The 12,617-nt window shown below is 43.8% G+C and overlaps 1 protein-coding gene across 6 annotated transcripts in view; it reads left to right on the top strand.

Moving 5' to 3' along the window:
* Positions 1-12,617, top strand: part of DYNC1I1 (dynein cytoplasmic 1 intermediate chain 1) — a 222,943-nt gene that overhangs the window by 107,366 nt on the left and 102,960 nt on the right. For all 6 annotated transcript variants that reach the window (XM_053359118.1, XM_053359121.1, XM_053359124.1 and 3 more), the window contains one exon: positions 9,218-9,307. In XM_053359118.1, coding sequence (XP_053215093.1) covers positions 9,218-9,307 — 90 coding nt within the window. The remainder of the gene's footprint in view (positions 1-9,217; positions 9,308-12,617) is intronic.

The following is a 12,617-nucleotide window of genomic DNA, read 5'->3' on the forward strand; positions in this document are numbered from 1 at the left end:
GGCAGGAACACATTCATGTACTACAAAGCAGTCATACAAGCTCAGGGCCCATCGGATGCTTAGTCTAAACTGTGAGGTGCAAGAGAGCTTGAAGCCATGCCCTCTGCCCTGGAAGCTTCTACCCTTTGACTCAGATGACTGTGAGAGCTCTGGGAAGGGCACCACACACATGCCCCAAAGCATCCCCACCAGCATTCCCGGGTCTAAAAGTCTGCTGCCCTAAGAAGCATCAGTTTGCACAACTGATTCTTTAAGTGGGGAAAAGCTTCAATCGCCAAGCTGCGTGTCCCAAGTTGTCTGGAAAAGCACGGGCGAACACGACTCAGTGCGGATAGGGATCAAAGCAGAGATCTCCTGATAAATAAATAGCCAGGTTTCCTATATTCTCTATTTGTATTGTCCCCTGTGTTGATTGTGTGACGACAGCTACAATGACTAATGAACGAATGGCATGGTGATTGGTGGAGTTGGAAACATGACAAAATATTGTATGATCCTGAAGCTGATGAGTTTTGGCACCTCTTACTTTGGGTTTAAAACTAGGGCCATTGAAAACCATCCAGCTGGCTCTAGGAAGCATTTGGCCTGACAACAGTCCTCCATCTTTGCGTTCCGCCAATTGGCATGTACTGATTGGCATTGCAATGAAAGGCACGTGGGCACTGAGCTGATTGGCTGTCAAATACATCTGGTAAGAGTTTGAGAAAATGCTCCATCTTGGAGTACAGGGTCTGAGGTCAAGAGCACAATGATGTGAGAATTCTCAGGTTTGTGTAAGTTCAGGCACGCAGGGCTGTCGTTCAGAGGTAGTACATCTGCTTTGCATACAGAAGGTCCCAGATTCAATCCCTGGCATCTCCAGGTAGGACTGGGAGAGACTGTCTTGCCTGAAATCACTGAGAGCTGCTGCCAGTCAGTACTGTATAGACAATTCTGAACTAGATGGACAAATATTCTGCATCCCTTGTTCCTATAAGCATGTGGGCGCAATTAGTGCAGGGCTGGAGACTCTGCAACGCTTGGTCCTGATGTGGTTTCACGGCAACACATATTCAGCATTATTGAAATGGCATGTTGCTCATCCCTAGTGCCTCACCAATACCCAAGTCTCAGTGAATGCTGTGTAAGTAATGTGAAGTGCATAACCTTGAGGTTTTATTACCATCAAGTGACATAAATGCCATGAAATAGTATGAATAATAACCATGGACCCCTAATGAAGGGTCAGGATGCTGGCAACATTCAGATGCACTGATATGCATAACTGTAGCCCCATTAAAAAGAACTTTCTAGGCTGGTGGCTGATGACTCCTGAGCAGGTGAAAGGATAGGAGGGCTTCCTGTTTCTGGAAGGTTTTCTGTTTCTGTGGTCAAGCATTCAGGTATATCTGAGTTTCTTTATAAAGACAATCTGTGCCTGATCAGCTTTAATAGGTTTATTTGCATTTTCAGCTGAGGGATTTAATGAACATTTAAAAAACATTTCTATAAGAAAGGTATATGGGTGGTCTAGACTGGCGATAGCCAAAGGATGCTGAACGCAGAGACTCTTGCTGCAACCAAGCAAAATTCACTTGGGTCAAGGAAAATTCGTTTCTGGGATTAGACAGATTCCTTCCATAACAAATACAGACTGCCCTCCATGTTTAATTAGTAGGAAAATAATTATATTGCAGCATTATCCCAAACGGAATAGTTGGACCAGTACAACAACTTGTAGCCAGGGAGGCCGTGAAGATGGCTTTGCCAGTCCCAGGGCATCAGGAGATGCCAGAAGAAAAAATCATAAACAAAACATTCAGAGGCATTTCCCTTTGCCATTTGGCTGTGATACTCCATCATTTGTCACAAAATGGAAAAATAAGACCTGCCTTTCTAGGGCAGTGGCTGAGTGCAATGAAAACAACGCTGACTTGCAAACACAAAATCAGCGCTCAGTGGTGAAGCTAAAAAACCAAGAGATGGAAATGAGAAATACTACACCAGGAGGCCTGAGAATCCACAAGCCAGAAATAGCACATACGGTAACCTTTAGAGAGTAATGTTTAGCAAATTTAACTTTGTGAGAGACTTAACAAGGCAACGCATGGCAAATGTTTCAGTAAACTGTTTGCAAATAGACTGGCTTGTTTTGCACTCTGCATCCAGAGATCCCAAATATTGCATTGGGGAAACAAATTCTGCACTCAGAGGCAATTGTGGAAATTTATGAACTATATGTAAACATGGTTTGGGGGTTTGTTTGTTTTGTTTTTGCATAAATATGTTCCACCTTGCAACTTCATTCTGAAGTACTTGGTGTGTTTTTTACAGGCTTTGGGGTGGTGCCAGATAGGGTTAGGGAAGAAAGTGGTTTCAGTTCACATTGAAAGGCAAACTTACCTTATTTGCACTTTCCAAAACAATATGTGAAACGAAACACAGCCACCCTTCAAAATGTGCACTTCTTTGAATTTCACAGTGTGTTTTTCTAGTCCCATGATGTGTGCCAAATACATATACTAGGGTAAGGTGTGCATAAGAATGAGTTATCTCTCTGCTTAAAGCTCTGGATCGCATCGAGACTTAGTTTTACTTAGAATAAATCCATGGAAATCCTTGGAACTTCAGTTAATCATGCTAAGTCCCATTGAGTTCAGTGGATCTACCCTATGCATGTCTGCAACTGCAATCCTACCTCTCCTTACTAGAAGTAAGCCCCATTGAATTCAGTGGGATTTACTACTGAGAAGTCATTATTAGAACTGCATTGTTAGTCTAGATCCAGCCATATATATTCTCTACTGTTTCCTGAATTTCCCACAGAGCACACCTGAGATAGCACTACTCCAAAAGCATTATGGGAACTGTGGGGTCTGTTTTTTAAATGTCCCATTATATCACTGAGGGTAACATAGAGGGGCATCGTATATGTGCCAGCCTGAATTTTGTGCAGATAAAAATATAATAAATAGCACTGTGTCTCAGGTCAAGCAAGATGATGAAGGTCTTTAGAATGGGTGTGTTGGCCACCAGATGGGTTTAACTTGGGGCCCAAATTGAGATTCCAGGCTGCACCAAGCTGGAGGCTTCTATGAGGCCTGTATTTATCTTGAAGATGGAGACCCAGTGAAGTGTACTGGTTAGGCTGTTAAACCAGGACCTGGGAGACCAGGGTTCAAATTCCCATTCAGTCATGAAGCTCAGCAGGTGACCGTAAGCCAGTCACACTCTCCTGGCCTAACCTAATTCAGAGGGTTGTTGTGAGGATAAAATGGGGAGGGGGGGTAGAACTGAATATGCCACTTTGAGCTTTATGGAGGAAATGTTGGATATAATTGTAATAATGAATAAATGAAAAACCTCCCAAAAGACACTTGCTTTTGTGAAAGCTAAGGGGCACCCATTTTCTCCCTTCCCACGTCTAGTCTTTGCAAAAGCCACTCTCTGCTAACTTTCCACAGCTTCTTGGTCTTGGAGCATGTAGCCAACTCCACTTTTGTCCTCCTAACCCACCAAACACAGCCCTAATTCATAGCGCAAGAGCCATAGTTTGTTTTGATTTACTAACATACCATTGTTTTAAAGGTGTGTTATTAATAGGGGAGGGGGATCATTTGTAATTATACGGATTGAAACATGGTGCTGTCAGTCTAATTCAGCATGGCTCTTGATACATAAAACCATGCACAGGAGTTATGATCTCTTAACTAGCCTCAGAGGTGCAAATCCAAGGAGGTGTAAATCTCAAACTCCAGGGAGCAACAGATGCCATAGCTGTTGAGCTGGTAGTGCATATATCAGCAATGAGGGGGGTCTGCTTTACATAAATCTTAGACGAATATTTAGCCGCTTAGTAAACTGGTTGAACAGCGAGAGCGCAACTACATAAAAACTAAAACCACATGTCCCAATGAAAATACTTTTTTATTTTTAACGGTGGGGTTGGGGAGAGGGAAATAACTGTACCTGATGGTATGCATACCACCAGAAGAAGCAAGAAAACTGTTTTCAAGGAATTTATAAGAGGGATGTAATTTTGATAATTAATGTTCTTTCCCCTTTATGTTCTCATTTTTCTCCTGTAGTGTAACTGAATTGGAAGAGGGCATTTTAGTACTTATCTCAAATGTTAGGCTGGTGGGGACACAGTTAAAATTCAGATATAGTAAGTGGATTAAGGCAGCCCTACATTTTATGCCTTATGGGAAGCCATTGGTGTCATTCTGTTGTTGAAACAGGAAGCTGAACGTCAGACACATGTAACTGAGAACCTATGCATTTTCCGTGAAGGAACTTGATTGATTGATTGATTGATTGATAGCTTGCTTACATTTCCATGCTACATCCATGTCTTTTGTTCACACTTTATATGGTAGTAAGAGCAGCTGGTATGGTGAGTTGGTGCTGTGGAGCCACCCTCCTGACACTGGAATCACTGCCACTTACCTGGATGGGGAAGGAGGTGGCGAGATTGGGGCTGGCAGGAGCACTGGGTTGAGTTGACTGGTATGCTTGTGCAGCCCTGACCTTGCTAAGATCCTGCCCCATCCAGGTAAGGACACCATATTAGCCACTTCCATGTGATAATGAAGTGTCATTATAACACCCATGATCGGCGCCAAACCTAATTTGGCCAAGTTTGCATGTAATACGAAAACAAACCATGGCTTAGGACAAAGGAGGAATCGTGGGTTTCCGGAACAAAGAGCTTAGGAGGCCCATTGTTTGTTTTTATTTTATTAAAGATTTTCTTGATTTACAAAGGTGTGTGCAATGTCTCTCTCTCTCGTATTCCCCCCCCCCATGTAACATTTTAACAAATCAGTTTCATTTGTTGAGACATTAGGAAGAAAAGGGGGAAGAGGTGGAGGGGGGGGAAAGATGGGTGGGGGTGGGGTCAGGTGGCGATGTTTCTATTTTACTTAATATATGTAGGGTTTGGTGTCAGTGTTGCTTGTGCAGGTTCTCTGCTGTTCACTTGTGTTCCTTTGGTGGTGAGAGAGGTTCGGGTTGGCCTAGGGTGTGGTTGTTCATTTGTGGTTGGCTGTGGTGGTCTTTGTTTTCATGTGTGAGTGGGGTGGGTGGGTGTTTTGGATCAGGTTAGCCATATTGATTTGTATGCTGTTGGTGGATTTTTGTCGTTGTCTTGTTGGGCTGCGTGTGTGATAAAGGGGAGCCATGCCAGGGTGAAGGCATCTTCTTCTATTTGTCCCAGTGTCAGTTTCAGTTTATTGGTTAATTTTTCTAGTAAGTCTGTTTCCCATACTATTTGGTACCATTGGTCCATGCTTACTCCTGACAGGCCCATTGTTGACTTGTGTGAGTTCTATGAAATGTGTGTGGAATAACAGGAGCAGTTATAGGGTTATAGAATCACAGAATCGTAGATTTGTGGAGTTGGAAGGGATCCCGAGGGTCATCTTGTCCAGCCCTCTGCAATGCAGGAATCTAAAGTATCCATGGCAGATGATCACCCAGACATCTTTGTGGGTAACTCCCAACATATTGCAATAGATTGCACTGGAATAAGCTGCAACTTCTAAAGGTTGGTGGCAATTTAGAAAGCAGTATAGGAAGTTGGTTTCTTCTTTTAGAGATGAAAACCTGGTTATAAATCCATCCCTTTGAAGTGAAAGGCAGACAGGTCTCTTAGAAGGATCTCTAGCATGTAGTTTAAATAGGAGCATTGTTCTGGCCACCAGGGACCCTCTCCATTTTGAACTGAAACATATTAAGGATTACTTAAAGCCAACTGATGGATAGTATATGCAGATATGGGAGACTCTTGGTAATGACTCAAAATCAAGTTATAAAAGAAGGTCTATTACCAATGCACACAAATATGCTTCACTTATGAGATCCAATCCCCATGGAAAATCGCAGCGGGGAGAGAAATGGTTCACGTGCCATGAAAAATATATGCATTTCAGACCTTCAACAAATTAGAACAATGGTCACAAGTTTGCTAACTTGAAAAAGCCAATCACATTAGATAAATGAGTGCCAAGCAAGTAGATGGAAATTACTTTGGAATCCCCACCCCCCGCAAAAAAAAACCAAACCCAAACAGATTGTGTACAAACTATACATCAAAATCAACTCAGACTTTCTTCTTGCAAACCTGCTTGGAAATAAGTTCTAAAGAACCAGAAGAGTTTCTGTCAGATAAAGGAGAGGAAAGTAAAGTAACTTGCACACTGAAAACTTTCACATACTTTTTTTAGGAGGTAATTTAATTATTGTTTGATTTTATGCTAATGTTATGTATCTGATGTTAGCCGCCCTGAGCCTGACTTCGGCCGGGGATATAAATAAAAGTTTATTATTAATAATATTGTTATTAATAGCAATATCTTCATTTTCAGTATGCAAACTACTTTAATCTATTTGACAGGAAGTACAGTATATCATCATACGATGTTGCCACAGCTTGGTAGACCAACGGATGTGAATATGGTGAGGGCAAAGGCCTTCCATGGCCCTTCCCTCCCATACACACATGTTCTGGATATGTGTGAAAAGTCAGGCCCAATTCTTGTGTTAACTGGTCACATGGTTGAGACCTGCAGCTCAGTGCTAACCTATGCATTCACTGCTTGCATGAATTTCCTGCATTTATAGCTACTATCCACACTACCTCCATGCATGCATGTGCACTGTGCGAATCAGAGCTCAAGAAGGCGCTGAGTTATATATGAACATCTGATGTTGCTGGCTGTAGAATCAGAATTTTGGTCCATCTGCACCAGTACACTCTCTACTTAGACAGGCAGAGAATTTTCAAGTTCTCAGCGTCCACCCACCCAGTAGACCAGGCATAGGCAAACTCGGCCCTCCAGATGTTTTGGGACTACAACTCCCATCATCCCTAGCTAACAGGACAAATGGTCAGGGATGATGGGAATTGTAGTCTCAAAACATCTGGAGGGCCGAGTTTGCCTGTGCCTGCAGTAGACTTCCTATTTGTGATTGTTTTGAACTGGGCACGTCAGGGCATTGTTTTGAACCTGGCATCTCCCACACGGAAAGCAATCCTACTCCCCTCCCAAGCTGTGCCCTATGGGTGCTTCTAGCTGGTCAGTTTGATTTCTGCACCTTTTTCTCATTCTGGATTCTTTTCATCACCCTCGTGGAGCTGTACATTGACCTGGATGTTCAGGCCCTTTGTAGCTTAAGGCAAACACACCGCGACACAAATGACAGGAAAAGGAAGACTCCATGAGTGGGGTTTGGGAGAAGGAGAAGCAGGAGTGGAGACATTTGCATAGGTCAAGAAAGGCCAGTGAAACATCTGTTAGTGGTAGCTGACATGTGTCAATTTTCAGCGCTCATTAAATTCGTATTAATGCTGAACTGTTCTTAAAGCTCCCAAATGCATCTCATGGCTGCCGCGTTCTCCAAATCGAGTGGTGATGACTTTTCAGAACTGTGCCATGCCTGTTTGCTTGCCAGTGGCATCTGACCTGGGGGTCAGGATTCTATTTAACCCTTCCTTGTAGGTCAAAAGACAAATTAATCTGGTGAGAATTGAATTGGAAATGAGGTGTTTAAATAACAGGTGTCCCATTAGTAGGGTAGCTGCCAAGCTGAAACGCGTATGCCTTTCTCTCCCCCTGTTGCTCCGCTTTGCTGGCTGCAAAGATGCCTCTGGGGAGAAAAAGTCAAGCTTAAGTCATCTGAGATGGAAAGTTGCTGCAGGGAACAGAATGGAACAGGTGACTAGCTCAAGAATATCTTGCAGATTTATGGCAGCCAACGTCTCTCATGCTTCTGCTTCAGCATATTTGCAAGCTATTTTTCTGGACTTTGGTGGGCAAATAACCGAACAAATGCAAGGACCACACTTACCTCCAGAAAGCTTAGAAGCACCCAAGAGCTCTCACACAGAATTAATGAACTAACCCAATGCACGTCCACTCCAAATCAGATCATGCGTAGTTCACGGGAGTTTACTCCTTAAGTAAGTAGGATTGCGGCCTTAGGGTTATTTTCTTTGAACAGCAGACCACCATGCCGGCACACATCACAAACGGATTTTCTAACTTTGCAGAGCTTCAAAAATAATTTGCTGTGATGTGGCCTGGTGGGCTGTTGTTGGAGCAGTGTGACTCCAGAGACTCAACTGGGCATGAACAGGTAATTGTATAAGACACTCCAGAGTTTTTCATAGGGCTCTTTTTCCTTTAGAGTTGGCTCACTCATGAGAATTCAATCGTCCTGCACAAACCATTGCGTTTCTTTGTCTTCCCTGTTGTAGCCCCATTCCCCAGCCCCCAGTGCTGGTTTGCAGCCATTTTTGAGTTTGCAGTGCAAGTGAACTGATTGTAGTCTCACCTGATTTAGAGGTGTGGTTTTTACAGAGTATGGAAGGGTTCCATTGCTTACATTACTTTCCAGTGTGAAGGTGCTGCTGGTAAGCAAGAGGAGGAGAGGGAGGCAGCAGGGAGGTTGGCACAGTGTGGGTGCAGCAGTAGAGCCAATCATATGCTCCTGCCACTGCACTTGCACTGCACTGACCTTCCTGCTGCCTCCCCTGCTTTCGGTTATTGACACTGACCTCCATGTTAGGAAGCCTGGTAAAACAATGCAACTCCCCCCTGCCAGCCACTGCTATTACTGAGTAGGGCTAGGTGACAGCACTTTTGCATGGTTTCACCAAGCCTTTCCCATCCCCGTTCCTCATAAAATCTATTTAAATCTATTTAAAAACAAGTTCTGTTTTAATGCATATTTTAAAGTATATCTAACAAACAATTCCATTAAAAACAGCAAGCTTAAAACATACAATCCGAATCTCAATAGGACATCCGGCTAATAAAATTTAGCAAAACACCAACAGAAACCCCAGCAACAGCTTATGCAAGAAAAGCTTTCGATTAAAAGCCAAAATAAGTTTTTAAAACGTTCTTAAAAGCACGAACCAAAGGAGGGAGCCATTTCTCTGTTAAAAAGGAATTTCATAGGGTAGGACACACCACTGAGAAGTCCCTATTCAAGATAAAAAGTAGGGAAAAAACAGATAAATGAAATTTGAACAAGTGATACTTGTAGTCAAAGAGTTGTGAATAAAAGCACTATCTACATTTTCTGCAGAGTCAAATAATGCTACACTTTTGCTGTTGCTTGTCCATTTGTCTATTGCACAAAAGTGGCATTGAAGAAAATTTTGGCATATCCTGGAATTCTTACTCCCCCCCCCTCAATTTCTCCTCCTTTCTTTTCTCTTTCTCTTTAGAGGATGAAGATGATGAAGAATTGGTTGAACCAAAAGCACAGAATGACTCTGAGATAGAAACTCAAGAAAAGAAGCAAGACGTGAAGGAAGGTATGTAGATGTGGACATTATTGAAGCATCTACCAAAGACTGCCATGCGCAGTGTGCTAATACATGCCAACAGGTGAAGTGAAAATTACTGTTTTCTAGGATTTGCTTTTAACATTGGTATTGCATTGCTTGTGACCTCTGCAGACCTTTAGGGCTCTTATGTCTAAGAATAGATGTACAGTCCAGCCCTAAATATTTTTAGTTCAGCTAGACTTCTTTCCTAGTACACATGTTTAGGGTTGCAGCCAAAGAACGGTTAGAGGAACGCAGTCTTGACGCATTTTTACTTGGACAGAAGTCAAGAAACCCTTTGCAGAGTAGCGGTTAGTGTCAGATTAGGATGGAGAAGAGTCAGGTTCGAATCCCCTTTCAGCCATGAAGCTCACTGAGTGATCTTAGACCAGTCATTGTCCCTCAACCTAGCCTTTCTCACAGGGTTCTTGGGTGGGTAAAATGCGGGGGGGGGGGAGAGTACCATGTAGACCATCACCAGCTCTTTGGAGTACAGACAGGATATAGATGTAATCAATATAGACATTGTTTTACTGAGTTCAGTAGGACTGACTCTCAAGGGTTCCCCAGTGGTGGTGACTTAGACGTAGGGAGGTCAGCTAAGCAGGGCAGCCCCCATGTATCATCCAGTTGTTTTCCCCCATGTATGTGTTGGAGGCTGAATAGCTACAACAGAGAGCCTGCCCTCCTTGAGAAGGCTCTCCACGTAATTAAGAACCATGGAAGATCAAGGTTCTAAATCTTATGGATGCCTAAATCTTATGGAGAGGGGGAGGGGTGAGCTTCAGGGACAGGGAACGTGTGGTAGGGGGATATCCCAATGGACTCACCCCTATCCCCTCTCCCTCGCACAAGGGTAATTACATGTGGGTAGGTGGAAAGAATGAGTGAACAGGGCTCAGAGTGCATTGGAGACTGGAGATGGTCTGTAGATCAGTAGGGTGCGTGTTTTCCGTATAGAAAGTGGCTAGACGCAAAGGGCATCTCATTGACCACTGTGAGAGCAAGCTGCTGGATAAGATGGGCCATGGGCCTGATCCAGCAGGCTCTTCTTATCTTCTTATGCTCTTATGTTCCAAAGAAGGCAGGGCTCCTGCGCCTTTGACAGTTGATGGATCACAGGAAGCGGCTGTGTACTGACCATCGGTCCATCTAGCTCACTATCATTTAAAGTGACTTGCAGTTTCTCTCTAGGGTTTCAGGCACCCAGGCATATGCAGAGATGCCAGGGATTGAACCTGGAAGCTTCTGCAGGCATAGCAGATGTTCCACCATTGAGCCATGGGCCTCCTTCAATAAATTCAATAGGTGCCAGTTAACACCTGCTATGACTTCCATTTCTACACAACTATGTGGGTTAAACCACAGAGCCTAGGACTTGCCGATCAGAAGGTCGGTGGTTCAAATCCCCACAATGGGGTGAGCTCCCGTTGCTCGGTCCCTGCTCCTGCCAACCTAGCAGTTCAAAAGCACGTCAAAGTGCAAGTAGATAAATAGGTACCACTCTGGAGGGAAGGTAAATGGCATTTCCGTGTGCTGCTCTGGTTCGCCAGAAGCAGCTTAGTCATGCTGGCCACATGACCCAGAAGCTGTACGCCGGCTCCCTCGGCCAATAAAGCGAGATGAGCGCCGCAATCCCGGAGTTGGCCACGACTTGACCTAATGGTCAAGGGTCCCTTTACCTTTTATGAATGGTTCAGAAGACCTTTCATCTTCATCTCGCTGCCATAAAAAGCTTCAAGGTCCAAGTCCTGACATTTCCAAAGTTTGTTTTTTTAAGGTGACAGGTGATGTGAAAGACCTCCACCTGAGACCGCAGAGAGCCATTGAGAGACTGAAAACTATACTAGGCCAGAGGGACAAATTGAACAGATATCAGCCAGTTTCCTGCGTTCCCTACTTTAGCCTTCAACACTAGTAACTAGGGTGGAGGGGCACTAGTGAAATCCACCCATCTAAACTGACATTTAGCAATTTTTGCCCACTTTGGCACATGCCTTTGTTACCAGCAGGCTAAGCAAGCAGGCTTAGGAAGCATCAAGAACAATGCTGTAAATACGGTATCCGCCGTTCAATTTTGGTTGAGATCTGTGTCATGTTTCCTCCTGTTGCCACATAAAAGCAGCCCTAATTTGGATATCTCTGGAAGGCGACATTGTGGATTATGCGCGAATACTTTTAAAAGCCAAACTAAATAGACTCCTGAAAGATATATATTTATTTTAGTGGGCTTTTTTTCACATGCTTGCAAGCGCGCCCTTTGTATACTTTTGTTGTTGAATTTGAAGGAGAGCCATAACTAACATCAACTCCTTCTTTGTTATAGTTTAGTCTAGGAGAAGTGCTTCATGTTGCCACTGGCTCCTCTTCTTGTCTAGTCAAGCCAGGTCTGAGGCAAAGGGTAGCTGGATAGGGTGGTTTTTTCGGGTTTTCGATAGTAACAGTTTTTGAGGAACTCAAACCACAGAATTCTGAAGGAAGCACGGTTGTTGACTCAGATATGACGGCACTTTGCGAGAGTGTTAATATCATAGGAGCAGGAGGGAGGGAGAATGAATTGAGACTGACAGCATAAACACTTAAAAGGTACTTTTGTCGTTCTGAGGAGACAGGTGAAACACCAAATGTCCACTAATTGCAGCGCTCCTAATGAATTGATTGCAAATTAAAATAGAACCATTTGTGGCTTCTGTTATGAAGGCCTGAGCTCATATCATATGAATCAGCAACCATAAAAAAAAAAAGATAGACGGGCTGTAGTTCAGTGACAGAGCATCTTCTTTGCATGCAGAAAGTCCCAGGTTCATTCGCCGATGTCTTCAGGCAGGTCTGGGGAAGGCTTCTGTCTGAAACCCAGGGAAGCTGCTGCCAATCATTGTACACGCTGAGCTTGATGCACCAGTGGTGGTCTGACTTAAGTGTAAGGCAGCTTCCTGTGTTTCTCTGAGCATGTGCAGAGTGCCTTTCCTTCAAGACTAAGCAGCTTTAGCTCTGGAACTATTGGAATTACCGCATAGGCCAAGCCACACGATTTTAGAAGCAACCAACTTTCCCCCCTGCTCACATTAACTTTGAAGTCAGTTCCAAAGAGTTGAAGGGAGCTTAACCCCCAGGCAACTGTGACTAGGACAGCAGCCTGAGCATGTGAAATAACTAAGAGAAAATACCAATACCAGGAGTCTTCCTTACGAAGGTTTCCATTTTTCTCTGCTCTCGTTTTTATCGCATAATCACATTTGCTTCCCTCATACAATCCCTTCCTTTTCTGACTTTGTAACCCTCATGCACGCTTCATGGA

The sequence above is a fragment of the Podarcis raffonei genome, chromosome 12 (genome assembly GCF_027172205.1).
Source record: "Podarcis raffonei isolate rPodRaf1 chromosome 12, rPodRaf1.pri, whole genome shotgun sequence".
In the NCBI taxonomy this organism is placed as follows: domain Eukaryota; kingdom Metazoa; phylum Chordata; class Lepidosauria; order Squamata; family Lacertidae; genus Podarcis; species Podarcis raffonei.